The 21,351-nt window shown below is 44.8% G+C and overlaps 1 protein-coding gene across 5 annotated transcripts in view; it reads right to left on the bottom strand.

Moving 5' to 3' along the window:
• The window catches only part of RAB11FIP3 (RAB11 family interacting protein 3), a 170,571-nt gene that overhangs the window by 71,343 nt on the left and 77,877 nt on the right, over positions 1-21,351 (bottom strand). For all 5 annotated transcript variants that reach the window (XM_073362848.1, XM_073362853.1, XM_073362851.1 and 2 more), the window contains exon 3: positions 4,063-4,154. In XM_073362848.1, coding sequence (XP_073218949.1) covers positions 4,063-4,154 — 92 coding nt within the window. The remainder of the gene's footprint in view (positions 1-4,062; positions 4,155-21,351) is intronic.

Here is a 21,351-nt window from a genome sequence, read left to right as displayed (position 1 = left end):
TGGAAGCTGTCAGGGCGGCGCTTGGGGCAGGGGCAGTGTGCGAAGCCCCCTGGCTGCCCGCATGCATAGGAGCCAGAGTGGGGAATATGCCACTGCTTCTGGGAGCCATGCAGAGCAGGGCAAGCCCCGAACCCCGCTCCCCAGCAGGAGCTTGAAGACCAGATTAAAGCATCTGAAGGGTCGGATGCAGCCCCCAGGCCATAGGTTGCCCACCCCTGCCCTAAGTGACCGTGACAAGGTTGGGGATCAAGCCCCCCGGGAATCCTCGGCCCAGCCTTGTTGGGGTTACAAGGACTCTGCCACATAGGAGAGGAGGCCTTTGGATAAAGGCAGTGGGAGCGAGGACTCTGATCCTTTTGCTAGCCCACTTCATCGGGGTATTGTATAAGCCAGGAAAGGTCCCCACAATAGCGGGACCGTTCCCCCGCTTACGCATAGAAGAGGAAGAACTATGAGAATTATGATATCACAAGTAAGAAGAGTATAGAACAACCACCTTATTAACAAAAAGGGAAGAAGTTTTTATTCAGACTATTTATAACTTTTGTTTACACCTATTTAATTCAAACATTTGGGAAGAAAGATTTTTTTTTTAAGGACTCAGACAAAGGGGAAGAAGTACTAAGGGCAGGGAGAGTGTGATGCTTATTAAATCCTCCAATAAAATTAGGGAAGTATAAAATAAGCAAGAGATTAGGGTATATTTTAAAGAGTTTTCCTGACTCCTTTGTGCATCATAGAGGACGAAAAGCGGGACATTTTATTCCTTTGCAGGTCACCTGTAAGAAATTTCTTCTGAAACCAGACCTCTGACAACTGAGAACAAGGGAAACTAGATGTTACCCATCTCCCTTTGCCCAGCTTAAGGACATCACTGCTTTTGAAATGTGCTCACCTTCATCTAATCCACAGCCTAGAACCTCGTGTGCTGATTTACATGTTTGGGAACCTAAAGAGAGCCACTATCTTAAATGACAATTCTAACTGCATTGCCTTGCCCAGTAAACAAAAAAAAACTGCTGCGAAGTTGTTTGATTGCTGCACACACATACACTGGAAATTCCAACAGGAGCATGAAACAAGGTACTTTCCTCTGGAACACCAGAGTCGGTAAGTCTAAGGGAAACGTCTGGACTTTTGAAAGTGTGTGTCCTTTTTCCTTTTCTTCCCTCTTATCACCCGGATCAGCCTGAAAGAGGCTTTTGATTATGTCTGTGTGTTTTATACTGCCTTAGAAATTCTCTAGGGCAGCTCCTCCATACAACCACAGGATGTAAATCCTTAGTTCCTCGCTCAGACTAGCAGAACAGCACAGTGCTTACAGGGTACATCAAAGAAAGCTCACAACACATTTGTTTGTGCCAGCACGCCTCGCTTGCTTTTTCCCTAGCTTCCCCTCTAAACAGTCCAAGCTTTCCCTGGTATAGCACTGCAGGATGCGCAGAATAAAATGCCAAATACCAGGGACCTGTCGATCAGCTATATTAAAAGAGAAAAGGGAAAAAAAACAAACGAGATACTCATGTATTTTTACACTTGCAAGACTGAGCAATATCTTTCTATCATGCTCCCATTTGCAGAGGCTCTGTGATCTATATTTTCCTTATAGCTTGGAAATTATTTCAGGTCGTCCATCAGACAACGGTGGTGATTTTTACCAAATACATTCAAAAACACATTGGGCTCATTATCAGCTAAAAGCTACCCCAAATACAACCCCCCCAGAAATGGATTCTAGTTTTAAAAAACAAGCTGCAGGTTTGCCATTCATTTTCCTTCTATTTATGTTTTTATTCTGACAAGTAACTGACAGTAATTCCAGCAGGGTATGCTAAACTTCTTGGTATGGACCTGTTCCCACAACAACAGGTTAATTGCAACACTCTCACACAGCCACTAGGAAGTGCTCTTGCTCTATTTCCCTTCCCTTTAAAGACAGACTCTCATCCCCACAATGGCTCGCAGCAGCTATGTAGAATAAGCTAAGATCGTTAACAGTATGAGTGTAACGGAGCCATCAGTCAAATCCAGGGAGTGAATATTTAAAGCCTCTAGCTGTCTAGTAGCAGAGAAAAGGTTAGAAGCAGCTGCAGCTCCCATTTAGCTTAGACCAGTCAGCAGAGGTAAGAAGCATTTGTGATGCTGAACAAACTGGAAGAGGAATTTGAGAAAATGCATTTCCTCCCCTATCCCTCCAAGTATAAATTGTGGTTTCTCAGTCAAAAGGCTGCAGTCACCTTGCTAAATACAGCAATGGTATTTGTGAGGTTTATTCAAACACCCAAGAGAGCAAGCAAAATGGTGAAGCGTGTACTTGTATCTTCTCCTGTACACAGTATAAGGCAAGACAATGAGGGTATTTTGCACATAAAGAGCCAGACTCCAAATACATAACTTTACTCTTAAGGAAAGCCTCCCAATGGAAGAACTTAAGGGTCACACATTAATCAAGCCCCTGGTATTGTTCCCTTTCTACAGACAGGGAAACAGAAGTGATTCCTCCAAGGTTGGAGAGCAAGTATCCGTGGTTTTGGTGAAAAGTGGGAACCAGCCAACAAGCTGTTTCAGTAAATGCCCCGGAAGTGGGAGAAGCAGAGGATTAAAAATAGGAATAGTTTATTCTGATTTTACTTTATACCAACCAGGGTCTTCAAAGTGACACGTGAGAGCCATATAAAACTTACTGTCTTGAAAGCACAAGGCAGCCACTGGTTGCTTTTTAATGACAAAGGACAGAACAAAGCTGATCAGTGTCAGGTGTATTACCAGGGAACTCAAGAGAGCAGCACCTAGCCCTCTACTGAAGAAAATACAAGACCAAGAAATGCATTCTGGGCTGTATATTTATTTGTGATCAAGCAATAGCAGGCATATTTCTATGTAAACACAGAGCAGCTCTGAGACCCTGGCCTATCCAGTGGAGTCTCAATATTGCAAACCCTGGAGTCTTCCATTTTAGACTGTTAAAGGCTGGGGCAGTCTGGTAGGTAAGTGAACAAGCATGGGCACCATATACAGGGAGTGCCATCAGGCAGGGCTTTGAAAGAAATACTGAATTATATTGGGAAACATTAAAAAACAGATTTGGAAAAACAAACAAACAACCCGGTGAGCTGGGCCTTCGTGGAAGCAGGAGAGTGTTTGCTCAGAGGGTAAATATGGTGGCCCTCCTGCTGCTGCTGTCTGGAAGGCACCCAGTGCACCTGCTGACCGGGGAAGAACAAAAAGCCCACAATAAAAGCTGACAGGCATGTCCTGGTAACAGCAGCCTCATTTACAGACAAGGAGAACAAACAGCAAGAGACAAATAGAATGGCCTAATCCTTCCCACGAGGGAGGGCCAAGGGGGAAGGGCATCATTTGCTTTTTGAAATGGAACATTCCATGTCAACAACAAAAATAAAATGGGGGGGGGGGAGAGGGAAAATCACACTGCCCTTTGCTCTGCCTTTAGCTTACAGCACAGCAATGAATGACATCCGAAATATTCTGTGTCGTCCTTCTGTTTAGGAACAGCCTCCAAGAGATTGGAGCAGACAGGCTCATGATGGGCGTATTTATAGTAAGTACTTCCTGGAACTGGGTTCATGCTCTCTGTTGCCACAATCCCCAGTGGCAAAAGGAACGCAACCACAGCAACGCACCTTTGCCATGCTTCTAACATTCTTTTGCCACAAGGGGCATCACTCCCACAAAGAACACAACACACACTGGGAGCTTGTGGCCAGAGATGGAAAAACCTTATGAGCGTTCAATGCTATCTTCAACTCTGAGCACCAAAGCAACATGCAGTGATGCAGAAATACTGATTCTAATACAAGGGTAAGCCGAAGGGATGCTATTAGACTTTTCATGTAAGTGCCATTTTCTATCAAGAATAGTGCTTGTGTTTAACATGTCACACAGGGCCCAGCTTTCAGAGATTCTGAGCACCACCCCCACTGAAGTTAACAGCAGCTTGAGGGCTCAGCACCTCCACAAGTCAGACTGCCTATGTATTTCAAGTCCCAGACTACATACACCCCCAGTTTTCATGCCCTTATTTAGCTTATTAATACTTGCCTCAAACGTGACAAAGTCATCGAACTCATCAGGACAGACAGAAGGTTCCTCCTCATGGGTATACCCCATCTCACACAACTGGCTGTCAGAATCTGAAAGCACAGAAAACAAAAAGGTCAGCTGTTACTAGCGGGGAGAAAAGATCAGAAGAGGATATTAACCCCAAAATGAAGAGCGTGTCCCTGTGAGAGCCGGTAGTTTCAGGGCAGACTTGAGAGAGGACTTAATTTTCAACAGAGGGGGATTTTTATGAGGGGGGATTTTTAATCATCATTATTAAAGATCCCAGTTTGAGAGCAGCCAAAGTCACAGGATTAATCCAAAAAGAAAAGGAGTACTTGTGGCACCTTAGAGACTAACCAATTTATTTGAGCATGAGCTTTCATGAACTACAGCTCACTTCATCGGATGCAAGTTAATACAGTTAAAAAAGTGCTTCCCAACATTAGATTCTTGGTGTCCCTCTGCACCTTGAAGCTGATTGGCATCTGGGTTCCTCTCCCCCCCACCCCCAAACACACCCTAGCACAATTGCTGCCATCTCTCCTTTTCTGCGTGTTATTTCTTTGCTCTTTATTCTTCTCTGTTATTGTTGGTCACTAGCTTTTTTTGCTGTTCTCCCCAGCAATGCCACCTCTTCCCACTTCCCCATTCTCCTACTCAGCAGGAGACTACGTGCTGCTGGGGGCAGGGGAATCCATCACTTCTACACAAGACTGAACTGACTGCCATGGGACTGGTGAAGAGAGCAGGCTGCTGCTGAGCCTGCAGCTTCATCACAAGCCACCGAGACAGAAGGGCAGGGACAGGGGGTAGCTTTCAAGGGGCTTTACTTGAACCACTTTACCCAAAACATGAGCATCTTGACATTAGAGTAGATCTGGGATCATAGAATTTTTCTCAGCCCCAACGCTCCCTTCTGAACAAGTCCTCCCCACCCCTCTGAGCCAAACCTAGAACTCTTCCCACAGGTTGAGAAACACTGGGTTAAAGTAAGATACCCAATCCTGTCAGCTCAAATTAAACGGTGGGAGCAAGATCACATCTCTTGAACGTACACATATCAAAGCTGTTTAACTCAGATGATGTTAACCAGGGCAAGGAATCATTATGGACAATAATGTTTTAGAGAAGCTCTCCAATCATGTTGTATTTTGGGAGCCGGAGGGGCTCTCCCCTCACAACTGAGGGAGGCGGATGGTCAAAGCAGAAAGCACAGCCTATGTTCATGTGTCCTTTAAGCTATTTTCCAGAAAACTTACTCCACAGCCAATTCAGATCTCTTCTAGGCTTCAGTCCAAACTAAGATTTCTCTAGAAGTCATACAAAGCTCAACAATACAGCCACCAGGACGGAACATGTGTAAACACCTTTGTAGAGTACATTCCTTAGTCATAGCAACAAGCCTTTAAAAAAAAAAAAGAAGTGTGTGCACAAGTTCAACATCTATCCAGAAAATGTTATAAATAGCTTTTGCTATTAATAGATTTGACTTGTTATTAAGAGTAGAAGGCAGCATGGTCTATTAATTATTAGTAGTAGTACAGAGCTGGACTCCCAGTCCAATGTTCTGTCACTTATCTGTTGTGTAAGCATGGTCAAATTACTCTTCCCCAGCCCCTTCTCCATTTCCCTTCCCATCCGTTGACTCCTCTATTTAGAGTGAAAACTCTTCAGGACAGGGACTGTCCCAATCTCTATTGGGGCTTCTAGGCACTACTGTAACACAAATCACCACCTAAACAAGTTGCTTTCTGTCAGTTCTATGGCTGCAAATTGTTCTGCAATTTGAAAAGCCTGGGGAATAGTGTTTTTACCCTAAGGGTGAAGAAAAGCATCCTAGCGCAAGCCACCACCAAGCGATGTTTACACGAATATTTCACTGCTATCATCAATAGATCCTTTGAGAGCAGCAAAACCAAGGAGTGTGTCAGCATTAACTGTGATGCACAGAAACTTGACAAGCAGCAGGAACTCAGTTGCCCGGGGTGGGAAGAATGGGCTGAAATGTGCATACCTGCTTTAGCTAGCTTGCTGTACTCATTACAAAGGCACTGTACATTTACTTAAAAAAAACCCCACTTTGAAAGAGGGGATTATTTTAAAAAAGGAGCAAACACCTCTTAAAAATAGGCCTGATTATTCCATGACTTCAGATCTCCTTCTAGGGCTACCATATTTCAGGTTCCCAAAAAGAGAACACTGCCGGAGCGGTGTGGGGAAGAGCTGGAGAGGGGTGTGTAGTGGAAGGGGTATTGGGGGGGTGGGAGCTGGAGGGGATACCTACAACGGGGGTGCTCACTGGAGGTGGGGGCAGTGTCACTTCCTGTCATGGTGACAGGGTGGCTGGCACAAGCCCAGGACGCAGTGACAGTCATCAGTTAGCACCTCCCGGCAGGACCTCCTCCCCAGGGCTGGGGCCTGGGTAGGCAGGATCCAGCAGCTGTGGCTGCAGGGGGATGGACCAATCAGCTGCGGAGGTGGGGAGAGACTAATCAGGAAGCAGACCAATCTGGGCTCTTTCTGAGCTGCAAAGACTGTTCTATAAAAATCCCGGACATTTCCTGGTATTTGAAAAATCCACCCGGATGGAGGATTTAAAAAAGAGGCTCTGCCCAGGAAAACCCAGACATATAGTAACCCTGCCTTTACTCCTATCTCCTCCCACCCCCTTTTTTACTCTCCCTAACTCACTCAAAGCCAAGAGTTGCAGTAATCTTCCCTAAAACCCATCAATGCTGCCCTTTCAGTGGGCCAGTAAAAATGGAACATTATATAAACACGCACACACACCGAATCCAGGCTCTAGGAGCAACTACTGTACAGCTAACCTCTGGCTTGATGGATATCCTCAGCCTATGTTTACGGACTGTAAAGCTATCTAATTTAGAGGAAGCCTGCAAAACATGGCATTCTGACAAAGCAGTCCTCTCTTAACCTGGATGTGTGGCTTTTAGCGGCAACACCATAAATCACAGCGAGGAACAAGCCTGAACATGTTCTTTAGCAAGTAGTGTCTGATTATGCGCTCTCCCATACAAGCCTGGCAGGGTCATTCCTTCAACTGATGAAAGGTGCTCCTGTGAGCGATTTACGTCTGTAATATCTCTTGGAGCAGCACAGGCCAAGTTCTCTTTTGCCAGTGGTTTTAGTCTTTTGATTCTGCTTTGTAATCAAAGAGAGATTGTCACATACTCAGCCAGAGCTAGTCAGTACGCGAATAATGAGACAGCTAGCCAGCATTCCTCCTCCTAGGCAAATAAAGTGGTCATGTAAAAAGGCACTTTAAGACTGTTTTCTTTACCTCATTTTTAGCCCCAATGTTATTTAAAAATTCGAAGTCTTTTCCTACCAGAAATAGTTTCTCTTTCTGATTTTAGTTACTTGGCTCTATATGCAGCTTTGCTTTAAACGAGGCTGGACAAAGCACTTGAGAATCTCCAGTAGCAAGGAACAATCCTGAACTGGATTGGAAAGATAACCCAACAGAGCTTTTCCATCTCAACTTTCTATCATTCTAGGATTTCAAGTTTTGAAAAAGGCAATGTGGGCTCCTGACTTCTACAGCTGCGAAAACCCAAGCAAAGTGCTCTCATCCCAACCACACGAGGCAGAGACTGTGACCTGAGAGTCTCAAAGACGAGTAGGGAGAAGGCTGATCTTTGTGGAGGAGTGAGCAGCCCTTCTAAAATATACTATTAATATTGACATCTCTAGGTGGATGAGGAGAGATGTCATCAGATGTGGACCTTAAAATTCATGCCTCTGGATTATTACAACATATCTTAACTCAGGCTAGACTTGAAGAGTATTTGGAAGCTGCAGCTAGAACAGAATGCAGTGGCCCATTTAGTGGTGGTCTGCATAGACTGCACACTGCTCCACAGACTCTGCTGACTTCCAGTTAGTTTCCAGATGCAATTCATGGTGAAAGTTTCTATTTCTAAAAGCCCTTTATGACTTCAGAGCCCCGTCTTTACGTGGGTATCAAGAGAGTTAACAATATAGGGGGTGTTGAGCTGAAAGCGACCAGACCTGTGCCAAGCAGCTGGGAATTGGGTGGCTGCTAGCCCTTTGAATTGCTCTAAGCTGGGTCAGGCAACATGTTGGCTGAAATACTGAAGTCTGGTCTACAATACTGCTCCCATTGCTGCTAGCAGCAGAGGGGGGGAAATTTACAAGTCTACAGTAAACACAGCCTCAGCAAAGAGCTCTTGATTCAAATTTACTCCTCTCTCCAGTCTAAGACAAAGCACCTACTGGCCCTCCATGCATGCTTCCAGGCACAACTATTTATTCAGGTCCTTTCTGGGGGGATAGGCTGAAATAGGAGGGTTTTAGGTTGGGGTGGGCGGGCTTTTAGCTGTATTAAGAGAGCCTGATGTTTTATATGCACAATTTGAGATGTTGATGGGAACCCTGCACAATTCAAATAAACAAAATCTCTGCTACGCTCAGCCTCTGTCATCATTTCAGTCGGCTCAAACACTGTCTGATCCCACCCTTTGTGCTTGCTCAGTTACATGAAGGAACAGTGTCTAACACACTATATCTTATTCAGTTGCATGGAGAATATGGATGCAAGTTGCCCCATCTGTTTGTGACTTGGTTATGCTGGAGAGGTCTCTCTGAACAGTCAGATATTCTATTCTTACTGTGATTTGTGCTTTGAAAATGTAGCACCACTAAAAAGAGCTTTGCAAGAAAAAAAAGTATAGGTTTCTCAATAGCTGACTGCACACTTGCCACTGCTCCATTCTCCAGGAGCAATCGCTAGGAGTCAGGTTTGTTTCCACATCCCTCCAACTCAGGGCTACTTTCTCCACTATCAGCAAAGGTGCTGAAAGCAGACAATGAACAGAAAAAATAACCAAAAAAACAAAAACCAGTGAACACCATGGATGAGTTTTCTACTCAACTCATTATCTTTCCTCTTATGGCAGGTTCTTTCCCCAATTCCCCCCCCCCCACCCCTTCCTCCCATATGGCGCTTTGTGTATACTAAGGGTTGCTATGGAGATCTTGCCTTCCTGTCCTCCAACACAATAGGCTGCATTAAGCTTTCAAATTCCTGTCCAAATGAGCAGAAAAACAAAAGAACTACTTAACTGTTTATTAGGTGCTCCAGATCCATGAACACCACCTTCACACGTATGTACGAACTCATGCATGAAGTCAGCATGGTATAAGACCTTGCCCAGGCTAGAATGAATGGTTTCTGAAATGCTCCCACTATCGCAGCCAGCAGCACAGCTTCACTAGCAGCATCAGCAACAGTGGGAGTATTAGAGTAGAAAGGGCACTGGCATTAAGCAGCATTTACACACGGTGGACTATGACACCAGGGACACCCATGCAAACTCTCGCCTCCTCCCTGTCCTCTCTCATCTGCTCTCCACTAACCTTCCACCTGGCCAAGTGACTCCATCCCACCTCCGATCTCCCTCACACCCACTCTCATCCCTCTTACTCTCCTTTACTCTGGCTCTTCCTCCACTCCACCCCCCCTCCCAGAACAAACCTGCTTTAATCTCTGATTTACAGGAGGTGCCTTGACTCCACTTGTCCCTCCATCCACACCTCTTTCTCCCATTAGTTTCTGAGTTCACTGTATGACAGGTTGGATCACAGAAACCCCCTGGGAGCTGCCGCCTGATGTGCCAAGACTACTTCTGCTCCTGCTTTCCTGCCCTGTCAGCTTAGGACTTCAGTGTCCTGCCTGGTTTGAGCCAGACCCGCTAGCCTGCTGCAAACCCAGACCCAGGTCTGAGCCACTTCCCCTAACAGATATAGGCTTAATTGAAAGCAACTTAGGAAATGTTCCTGTCCTTGACACTCAGATGCCCAACTCCCAATGGGGTCCAAACCCCAAATAAATCTTTTACCCTGTATAAAGCTGTTCTCGCCCCCCCCCAAGTATTAATACATACTTTGGGTTAAATTAATAAGTAAAAAGTGATTTTATTAAATACAGAAAGTAGGATTTAAGTGGTTCCAAGAAGTAACAGACAGAACAAGGTGAATTACCAAGCAAAATAAAATAAAACACGCAAGTCTTAGTACAGTAATAAAACTGAATATAGATAAAATCCTCACCCAGTAAACTTCCTTTTACAGACTAGTCTCCTCCTAATCTGGGTCCAGCAATCACTCACACCCCCTGTAGTTACTGTCCCTTGTTCCAGTTTCTTTCAGGTATCCTTGGGGGTGGAGAGGCGCTCTCTTTAGCCAACTGAAGACAAAATGGAAGGGTCTCCCAGGGGTTTAAATAGACTTTCTCCTGTGGGTGGAGACCCCCTCCAATCTCCTATGCCAAGTCCAGCTACAAAATGGAGTTTTGGAGTCACCTGAGCGAGTCACATGTCTGTGCATGACTGAGTTTCTTACCACCCAAGCCACATTCCTGGGAAAGCTCAGATGTGGATTGGCGTCTCCAAGTTCTTTGTTGGCTTAAGGGCTTCTTGATTGGGAACTTACTGAGAATAGTCTTTTCTCAGGAAGCTGACCAACTGCTTCACTAAAACCTACTCAGAATCAAACAAGTATGCAGCCAATATTCATAACTTCTAATACAAAATAGATACATGCATACAAATAGGATTAATAGATTCAGTAGATCATAACCTTTACAGAGATATGTTACCTGGCATAAGTAGCATAAAACACATTCTAGTTATGTCATATATACATTATAAGTATATTTTCATAAAGCCTTATGGGGGGCACCGTCACACACTGAATATGCCATCTGGAGTTCTCCTCTTTCAATTCCATCCCAGGCCTCCTACAATCTGACTTCCACTCCTAGCATCCCAATGGAACTGTTCTCACCAAGTCTCTCCTGACCTCTTCTTGGCCAAAGCTCAGAACCAGTGCCCCACCCTTTTCCTCTTCAACCTGTCAGCTACCTTCGACCATACTCTGTCTGCTCTTGTCTTCATTTGGCTTCCATGACTGTCCTCTCGTAACTCCCCAGTCGCTCCTTCTGCATATCGCTCAGAGGCTCCCCATTCCCACTGCAACTTTCTGTGCTTCATCCTTGGTCACCTTCTCTTCTCCTCCTATACCCTGGAGGTGGGTAATTTCATCCACGGACATAAATTCAACTCTCATCTTTATGCCAGTCACTCACAGATCTACCTCTACTCCAGACCGGTCGTCTATGCTAGGGGCATAGCGAGCAGATCGAGGGACGTTCCCCTCTATTCGACATTGGTGAGGCCTCATCTGGAGTACTGTGTCCAGTTTTGGGCCCCACACTACAAGAAGGATGTGGATAAATTGGAGAGAGTCCAGCGAAGGGCAACAAAAATGATTAGGGGTCTGGAACACATGACTTATGAGGAGAGGCTGAGGGAGCTGGGATTGTTTAGCCTGCAGAAGAGAAGAATGAGGGGGGATTTGATAGCTGCTTTCAACTACCTGAAAGGGGGTTCCAAAGAGGATGGCTCTAGACTGTTCTCAATGGTAGCAGATGACAGAACGAGGAGTAATGGTCTCAAGTTGCAGTGGGGGAGGTTTAGATTGGATATTAGGAAAAACTTTTTCACTAAGAGGGTGGTGAAACACTGGAATGCGTTACCTAGGGAGGTGATAGAATCTCCTTCCTTAGAGGTTTTTAAGGTCAGGCTTGACAAAGCCCTGGCTGGGATGATTTAACTGGGAATTGGTCCTGCTTCGAGCAGGGGGTTGGACTAGATGACCTTCTGGGGTCCCTTCCAACCCTGATATTCTATGATTCTTCTGTCCAAACTACATCCCAGCCTGTCTCTTGGTCATCTCCTCCTGGACATCCAACTGTCAGGTGAAGCTCAATGTGGCAAAACAGACCTCCTACTTTGCTCAAACCCCCCCACCCCCCCCATTCCCTGCCTCTCCCAATCACTGTGGACAACACCACAATTATTGCCACTCAGAGCTGTACCCTGGGTGTCATCTTCAATTCTACCCTCTTTAGATCACTATGTACAGATTGTGTCTAAATCTTGCCACTTCTTTCTGCATAACATCCCCCAGATACAGCCTTTCTTATTTCATCCAGACTCAGCATCTCACATCTCAGTTACAGCAACATGCTCTTCTCTGGCTTTCACAAATCCCATCTTGCCCTGCTTGTATCCATTCAAAATGCCGCTGCAACGATCATCTCCCTGGCTTCTCAATTTGAGTATGTCACCCCTCTTTGCGTCCCTCCACTGGCTCCTTTTTCTCCGTCACATACAACATAAGCTACTGGCCTTCATGTTCAAGGTCCTCCATTGCCTATCTCCTCTCATACTCTATCGAAATGTGACTTGCCTCTGATCACCCATTGTTAAATAGTCAAACATTTTTATGCTTTCTCCCATACTGCCCTGCATTCAGAGTGGGGGCTCCCAATGAACATCTGCAAAGCTACCTCAGTGTCCTCATTCAAATCCCTTCTTAACACGCTCCTTGCTATGATGCCTATGAACACACTTGACAATGGTTAGGCAGATGGTGTACAGGTGATGACCTATATTATCTCATTGGTTCCTTGTGCTCTCTTGCCTGTCTGTATTCCCCTATTGTGTCTCCTCTTATCATTCAATTGTAAGTTCCTTTGGGCTAGGGCTTCTCTTGGTTCTGGGTTTACACAGCACCCAGCACAATGGGGTCCTGCTCCATGACTGTGGCTCCTAGACACTACAGCAGTACAAGTTATAAACAGCACTGCGACTGGCATAGCTGGTACTAGAATGGTCAGAATCGGATTGCATCCGATGAAGTGAGCTGTAGCTCACGAAAGCTCATGCTCAAATAAATTGGTTAGTCTCTAAGGTGCCACAAGTACTCCTTTTCTTTTTAATTAAAAATTGTATCCCAACGCATATGCACAATGGGGCTAAATTAAGGCTGAAGGGGCAACTCTCATTTTTGTATGTCCTAACTTTGGAGTGCTTGAATTTGCAGTCTTAACATTCTGTTGATGTGGGCTTTTTTAAAATGTAATTTCCCAATTTTGTTTTAAAAAAATGAAAATCAGAAATTCTATCATGTGAAACCATATTGATCTACAACCTGGATTACAGCAGGGTTCATATCTTTACTTCCACATCACAGATCACTTGAACTAATGGAGTAACCAGCAGCAATCAGCTGTGAACCACTCTGTGGATAAACCACTAGAGGGAGACAAGATCCACTGGCTAAGTGTCTTTCAGCTATTTGCTGACAGTAGAGCAATACAAAGACTCAGGACTCCTGGGTTCAGTGCTTGGTTCTGGAGGGGAACGTGCTCTAGCGGCTACAGACTATTCTGCCCCATAGCCTTAGCTGGATGCCGGCAGCGGGAGCACAGCAAACACAGGAAAGAAGTTCCCTAGTCTTGGTCCTGCTGGAACTGCTGTGGTAGTAGGAACGAGGAACAATGGTGAAGAAAATCCAGCTCAGCCTCTAGAACCTCAGGATGGAACATGTTCAGATGCTCTGCGGGGACAGCGCTTGTAGTCTGGTTGGTTCAGATGAACTGAGAGGGGATGGGGCAGGCTGAGTGCAAGGTCCCAAACTCTGAATATGTGCAGACAGATTTTCAGAGGCTTATAACTTTGCCAAGTTTGGGTGGACTTTCACAAGGAATATGTAGCATTGATAAGAGAATGTTAGGATTAGATTTACCTGCACCCTGCCCCTTTAATGGTTTGGAGCTCTGCAGAAGAGATCACAGTGGAAAGTGGGTCCCGAAGGGCAACAAAAGGCATATCCCTGACACCAAGGTGATCCAGTGCCAAATTTCAAGTCCCTGCTCAAAAAGCAAGGAGGAGCTAAATGTTAGTAGGAATTTAATGTGGACAAAACAATGTGCTTTTATTTAACCTCTTTCTGAAAACGAGCTGGACTGATTTTGCTGAAATTTAGAAGACCTGTAGCAGACACTTGACATGGAAAATTTCAGCTTAAACAGTTAAAATTTGGCAAAAGTTACAAAGCAACTGAAAACCAAATTTTATATTGGAAATTAGTCAACCCTAATTTTAGGCATCATTACCTGCAACACTTAATACTTAGTATAGTATTCTTTTATAGGAACACTATAGAAATCCCACAGATATAGTTGATTTGTACAAGAACAGGTGTTGCATATCTTCCCTGTCTACCACATACAGTTAGGATAAAACTTCCTAAATGTCCCCTCAAAATGTGCGTGTGGGGGGAAATGAGAACAATTTTTAAATGGATTCATTCCACCGTGCCCCCTGGTTTCTGAATCTTTGCCTAACAAAATACACAATTTTGAGCTTTAATTTCAACACTCAAAAGAATTTAAAAAAAATAAAGTCAGCTCTGTTCCAGTATTTGTGAATTTCGATTGAGCTTCAGCAGTCAGATTTCTTATATGAAGTGCATGAATTTTAAGAAGGTTAGTGGCTTAAGTGTTCCATACACTACTATTGAAGTGCTAAGCGTTGTCCCAGGCAGACTGAAGTGCTTTGTGTATTGATCCATAAAACATGGATCTCTTCTACAGTTCTCATCTTTTCATTTGGACTTTCCGGGAGCGATGGTAATGAAAAGTTAAAAGTAAGAACGGTTTTAAAGCACAAAAAGTTGTTGCCACAAAGAGGTCATCAGGCCAACACAATGATAATAGCTCAACACCATATTGCAATGGACACTGCCTCTTCCCAAGGTACTGCAGATGGGCTCTAGTTCCTAACCCACATAATATAGGCCACTAGCTCTTACAGATTTGCCAGTGCTATACACCAGAAGACTACCAAACTATTCTTGCACAATAGCCTGCAAATAATGCACTGCAGGGTGTTTTACAGTCCATAAAAAGGCAAAAATCCTGTTCATAAAGTGCTTTTGGCTTCCCGTGACATTACCCACAATACAATCTGGACTGATGGACAGCTGTGCCCCTCAACTGTACAAACTGGGATGTCTTTTACACTGCTCTGCTGTGAGAACTACCACTTCTTGTCTATTCACACACAGCCTCTAGCATGCAAAATCACTCCCAACTGAATTATAGAAGCGCTCCTAGCCAGCCACTCCTGAATTACATTGCAGAGCAACACCAACGAACTTCCAGTCCCAGACTTATCCCCAGAAATGTGCCTGTTGTACTGCCTGGCTCTCTCCTTCTGGACAATACAAGCTCACAGAAAGTCTGTCATTTCATTAATAGAAAGTGATATGCACAAACCCTGTTATCCCAAATGAAGGTTCTCAAACATTTCAATCTAAACACACTAACTTAGATAAACAATAAAACAAGTTTATTAAAGACAGAAATAGATAGATTTTAAGAGATTACAAGTAATGAGACATAAAAGTCAAAATTGGTTACAAAGAAAGGTAAAATGCAAACTAATACCTAACTAACAGGCTAGATCAGAGGTGGCCAAACTACGGCCTGCGGGGCCTTCCTGCCCAGCCCCTGAGCTCCTGGCCCAGGAGGCTCGCCCCCGGCTCCTCCCATGCTGTTCCCCCTCCCTCACGGCCATGCTGCCGCGCGGGCAGCAGGACTGCGAGCTCCTGCCACTCTGAGTGGCATGGTAAAGGGGGGTGGTGGTGGGGCACGCATGGCAGGAGAGGGTCTGGGGGAGGCAGTCAGGGGCGGGGGATCCCAGGGGGCAGTCAGGGGACAGGAGGCGGTCAGATGGGGTGGGGGTTCTGGGGCGGTCAGGGAACAGCGGGGGTTGGATAGGGCATGGGAGTCCTGGTGGGGCTGTCAGGGGGCGAGGGTGTGGATAGGTTGGGGCAGTCAGGGGACAGGGAGCAGGAGGAGTCCCCCAATGAGAACCAGGGCCTGTGATCTAGTAACTTCTGTTAGTTGCCTAAAGAAAGCCTCATCCACCTCATCCCCCTGGTCCGGTGGGTCTATAGCAGACTCCCACATGACATCACCCTTGTTGCTCACGCTTCTAAACTTAATTCAGAGACTCTAAGGTTTTTCTGCAGTTTCATACCAGAGCTCTGAGCAGTCATACCGCTCTCTTACATACAGTGCAACTCCCCCACCTTTTCTGCCCTGTCTGTCCTTCCTGAACAGTTTATATCCATCCGTGACAGTACTCCAGTCATGTGAGTTATCCCACCAAGTCTTTGTTATTCCAATCACATCATAATTCCTTGACTGTGCCAGGATTTCCAGTTCTCCCTGCTTATTGCATTTGTGTATAGGCACTTAAGATAACTCGCTGATCATTCTGCTTTCTCAGTATGAGGCAGGAGCCCCCCCTTCTTATGCTGTCCTGGTATCCCACGTTCCCACTTACCTCAGAGCTTTGGTCTCCTTCCCCCGGTGAACCTAGTTTAAAGCCCTCCTCACTAGGTTAGCCAGCCTGCTTGCAAAGAAGCTCTTCTCTCTCTTCATTAGGTGAAGCTAGTCTCTGCCTAGCAATCCTTCTTCTTGCAACACCATCCCATGGTCAAAGAATCCAAAGCCTTCTCTCTGACACCACCTGTGTAGCCATTCGTTGACTTCCTCAATTCAATGGTCTCTACCTGGGCCTTTTCCTTCCACAGGGAGGATAGATGAGACCACCACCTGTGCCTCAAACTCCTTTATCCTTCTTCCCAGAGCCATGTAGTCTTCAGTGATCCACTCAAGGTCATTCTTAGCAGTATCATTGGTGCCCACATGGAGAAGCAGGAAGGGGTAGCGATCTGAGGGCTTGATGATTCTCGACAGTCCCTCCGTCACATCATGAATCCTAGCTCCTGGCAAGCAGCACACTTCTTGGTGTGAAGATCATTTCCTAGTGAGGTTCAGGAGACTAGAGTTCAGGGGGAACAGAAACCCCCAGCTGTTTCTTTGCCAATATGTAAATTTATCGCTTACACCCTTCTTCCTGTCAAAGAATGGTGATTAACCAGGTGATAATCAAATGGACTAGGCTGACACCCGGCTGAGGTGTTGTCTAGCCTTTGGTCCCCGGGGAATTGGTCTGAAGTGGTTTCCGCAAACTTGGAACATGCCTTACACAGTAGAATTGTATAACTTTACATACACAGTGTTGCCACACATTTTACCAGTAGAATAATGTTCAGCAGATTGTGGGTTTTCAAATGATACCTCTCAAGGCATACTTGTTATAGAATTTATCATAGATGTGTAAAAAGGGTGAAAGTAAGAGTACAGATTGTCACACTCTCTCCCTTTTTCCCACTCAACATTTGTTTTATTTCCTTAAGAGATCTTTTAAAAATAAAAATTAGAATGGACTAAAAGTACAATAAGACAAGACAAGCACCACATCCCTGCTATATTGTGGGTACAGAAAAAGTCAGTGAGCCTGATTCCTTTTAAAAGGAGTGAGTCAAATAAATGATCTTTAACTCCCCAAATAGCCACTTGAAGGCAGCCTTGGAAAATTGTACTCAATCTATTCCTCGGGGAATTTTGCACCAAAAAATTACACACACAATATTTTAAAATCTGGCACATTTTATTTGTTAAAAACACCACAATATAATCATGTCTGTTTCAATCATTTTGGTAATTTATTTCAAAATGCCCATCAGCAAGTATGTCTGTAACAATACAGACAACAAAAAAGATTCAGGAACTGTTTTTTGACAAATAGATTCCTTACTAGGCATATTAATACAGAACTGAGTGATAATTCATTTAAACTAGAATACAAAAACGCATTTCCTGCACCCCTCAGAAGCAGTGCAAAGGCTTGGAGGAGTCGGCGATAATGGAGAAACTGAGGGAGAGGGAAGTAATTGCTGGAAAGGAGACTGGAAGTGAATCTAGGGGGTTGTTGGGTGTTGTGGGTGGGAGAAGTATGAAACAGGTTTTTGCGGTTTTTTTGGTTTCTTTGGGGGGAAGGAGGGTAAGGGAGGAATTGTTAGCGACTTGGGGACCCTCCCCCACGCAGACCCTGGCTGACCCCTAGCCTCTCCCATTCAATCAGGCACATCTGCACATGTCCCAATGTGGCCCTGAACCCCCTTCCCCATACCCATATGCCTTTGCACTCCCCACTCCCATTCAGCCTCTGGCTTAATGTTGTCACCCCACTAGCACCTGTGCCCCCAATATGTCCCCCATCAGTAGCCCTTCTGAACCCGTGTGGTCCCTCAGCAGCCCCACACTGTCCCCCTCCCACCCCCATAACCTGTGCCTCCTCATCTGGTCCTGCGAGCAGGGCAGCCTCTGCCCTCTTCCTCTCCACAGCTGGCTACTCTGCCCCTTAAGCCAGCTGCCCTCTTTTGGGTCTACATCAACCCCTGGTGGGCAAAAGGTGTAACTGCAGTTTGACCCCTCTCGCAGCTTCCCTTCAAGTCCCCGTCAGAATCAATTATTCTGTAGGGTGCCAGGGGGTATCTGTGGGGAACATTAATTCTGTGCTTACGTAGTGGCACAGAATTCCCCCAGGAGCATCATCCATTCACCTGGGTCAGCTCTTTATTTTTAAGATTGGAAGAAAATCCTTAGTTTTTCCTGCAGCTGGATTTTGTGGCTGGGATGGTAAGTCTTCATTACTATTTTGCCAGACTGTTTGAAGGGGGTGACGAAGTAAACAATACAATGTGTGCACAACGAACACTCCCCACCTCTCACCCTGGTTAGGTTATACTTTAAAAAAAAAAAAAAAAAAAAAACAAAAAAAAACTCATGACAACAAATATTTCCCGATTAAACAAAAATCTGTAGCATTTGTTTCAGTGTTTCCTCACTCACACTACACTTCTCCAACTCTCTCCTCTTACTGTTCTGTTTGGCTCTTTCCAGTCTTGGAGTTGGCTCTTCCTTTGTGTTGCCCCAAGTGCTTGGTTCAGCCTCCCAGCATCCCATTCTCTCCTCCTTAAACCCTCTTCTTTCTGAACTCCTTCACACTTGGTTCTCACCTGAGCCTTTGTCAAGTAGCCTGCCTATTTTAGAAATTTTCTTCTCAGAACTGCTGAGAAGTATGACCCTCCCCCAATCTGGTCTCTCACATCTGGCCTACACTTACAATTTTTTGCTGGTACAGCAATGTCAGAGTGGAAAAAAAAAATCATCACACCCCTATGCTGGCAAAAGCCCTAGCAAGGGCATGGTTATAACAGAAAATAAGTCTTTTTGCCAGTATAGCCTATTTCAGTGATTCTTAAACTTTTTTTCGTGGACCACTTGAAAATTGCTGAGGGTCTTGGTGGACCACTTAATGATCTTTCCAAATGTTGTTTGTACCGTTAGCTAATGATGTAAAGTGCTCTGGATAAAAGCACTATATTAAAAAAAAATCTTAATTAACTTTTTTTTGTTCTACAAATAAAAGCACAGCTCATATTTGAATATCAGTAGTCTTACCTTTCTAATGCGATGGATGTGCCCTCTCTCCTCTGCCGCGGCAGCCGCAGCCCTGGAGCTGGGAAAAGTTGCCTCTTTCTCTTGCCGCAGCAGCCGTGCACGTCACAAATTCCCCCCATGCCCTCTCTTCTCACTCCACTGCCCCCTCCCACTTACCCCCTATTCCTCCCAAAGCCACCACCTCACCTTACATGTGCATCTTCTCCAGGGTCCAGGCACCTAATCGGTGGAGCCACGCCTAATTAGGTGGGTGGCCCGTCATTCTCTTGCGTGCAGCTGCCCAGGCACGCACCTTAGAGGGACCTATCTGCAGTCCACCTGAATGACACTCGTCTGCGGACCTCAGTTTGAGAACCTCTGGCCTATTTAGTTTGGGGGACTGGGTTAAGTATATGAGAAAAAGAATTATTTTGCTGATATAAACTGCATCTCCACAAGGTGGTTTTGCTGGAATAGCTATACCCACATACCCATGTCTACTGTAGACAAAGACTCAGATCTAGAGGTGACGACCAGTAATCAGAAAAAAAAAATTCACTTGTAAAATAGGCAACTCTAAAGTCACTGAAACAATCCACAGTATCATTTCTATAGGCACTTTTCAGAGTAGAAATCCACTTAAATGCAGGGGGGTCAAAGGAGACAGGAAAAAGGGAGAAAGATTGGCCTGTTGGCATTTTGATAGGACTGAAGAGAATTTCACTAGAGAGCATTTAAAGTGATGGCTCAGAACTTGAAAAGCACAGGGAAAAGGGTTTTTGCTTCCATTTATTTTTATTTTCAGTGATTTTAAAATGAGTGACTGTTCCATGGCTCCTGGCAAAGCCTCACTTGTTTGCAGTGCTTCTTTTGCTGCCAGTTCTCATGGACTAAAGGATCTGAGTGAACACGGATAGTTCACAGGGTCACTGATTCTCACAGAAAAATAAATACACACAGCAGAAAGGCACTTCAAAACTGCCATTGGTGCAAACCCAGAGGAAAGTTTTAAATAAGGCGCATGAAACTTTCCTCCAAGGCTGCAGGTAGACTAAATGCTTTAAAAATAAAATTAAATACAAAAAAAATACAAAAACCCCTCCCCCCACCAATTCTTACCCTTTCAATCATAGTGTCAGTGGTGGGCATAACAGGGCTTTGGTTTTTTGAAGTGTTTTTTGCTCAGAGTACCTTATATAGAGAGCATCCAGAAAACATTTTAAATGAAAGAGGGAAAAGGGAAAATGTTCACATGAATTGGGTTTGTAGTCCATGGTCTCATCCTTAGAATCCACAAGGCAAGACTCCTAGAGAGTATGTCTAGACTGCAAAAAAGGTGTTCTTAACTCAGGTTAGCTAATCAGGATTAAAATAGCAGTAAAGACACAGCAACTCCGTTTTAAATTTGTGTTAGCATATGGAGTTCAAGCCCAGGTTCCCCTTAGGTTTTTACTCAAGCTGCTAGCAAGGTAAAAACAGAGATCCTGTCTTCACTGCTATTTTAACCCAAGATAGCTAATCTGAGATAAGAACACACTTGTTTAAAAAAGGGGGTGGGGGGGCAGGGCACAGTGTAGACACACGCTTTGAAGAGTACAGGCATGCACAGCTATTGGCAGGAGGTAAACAGGATGATAATTCCTCTTTCCTGAATTAACCAACTAAATCCCAACAATGGAAATAACATTTAAAATAACTGATCCAGTAACAGCAATGAGGAAAGTAGCACAGGGTGTTTGGGTTTTAGCTATGCATTAGTCTGTCACAAAATCTTGCGCAAAATTAATTCAGATCAATGTTGATATGCTTGTGTATTTGGCTCTTGGGAAGTCCAGGATACGGCTACGCATGATCTCCTGGGTGGCGCAGAGAACCACCATTTTTCAGCCAGAGCCCATTTTCCAATGCCCAGCATAGCAATGCTGTTCTCATTTCCATGCTTTTGAAAATTTCCTGAAGAAAGGTTACTAAAGGGTTCTGGTAAGCAGTAAAAATTTTAGTTGGGAGAGGTATCACCATTAACTGGGTAAAGT

This window comes from Lepidochelys kempii, chromosome 10 (assembly GCF_965140265.1).
Source record: "Lepidochelys kempii isolate rLepKem1 chromosome 10, rLepKem1.hap2, whole genome shotgun sequence".
Taxonomy (NCBI): domain Eukaryota; kingdom Metazoa; phylum Chordata; order Testudines; family Cheloniidae; genus Lepidochelys; species Lepidochelys kempii.
Note: the sequence above shows the minus strand (reverse complement) of the source record. Positions and strands in the feature narration are given on the sequence as shown.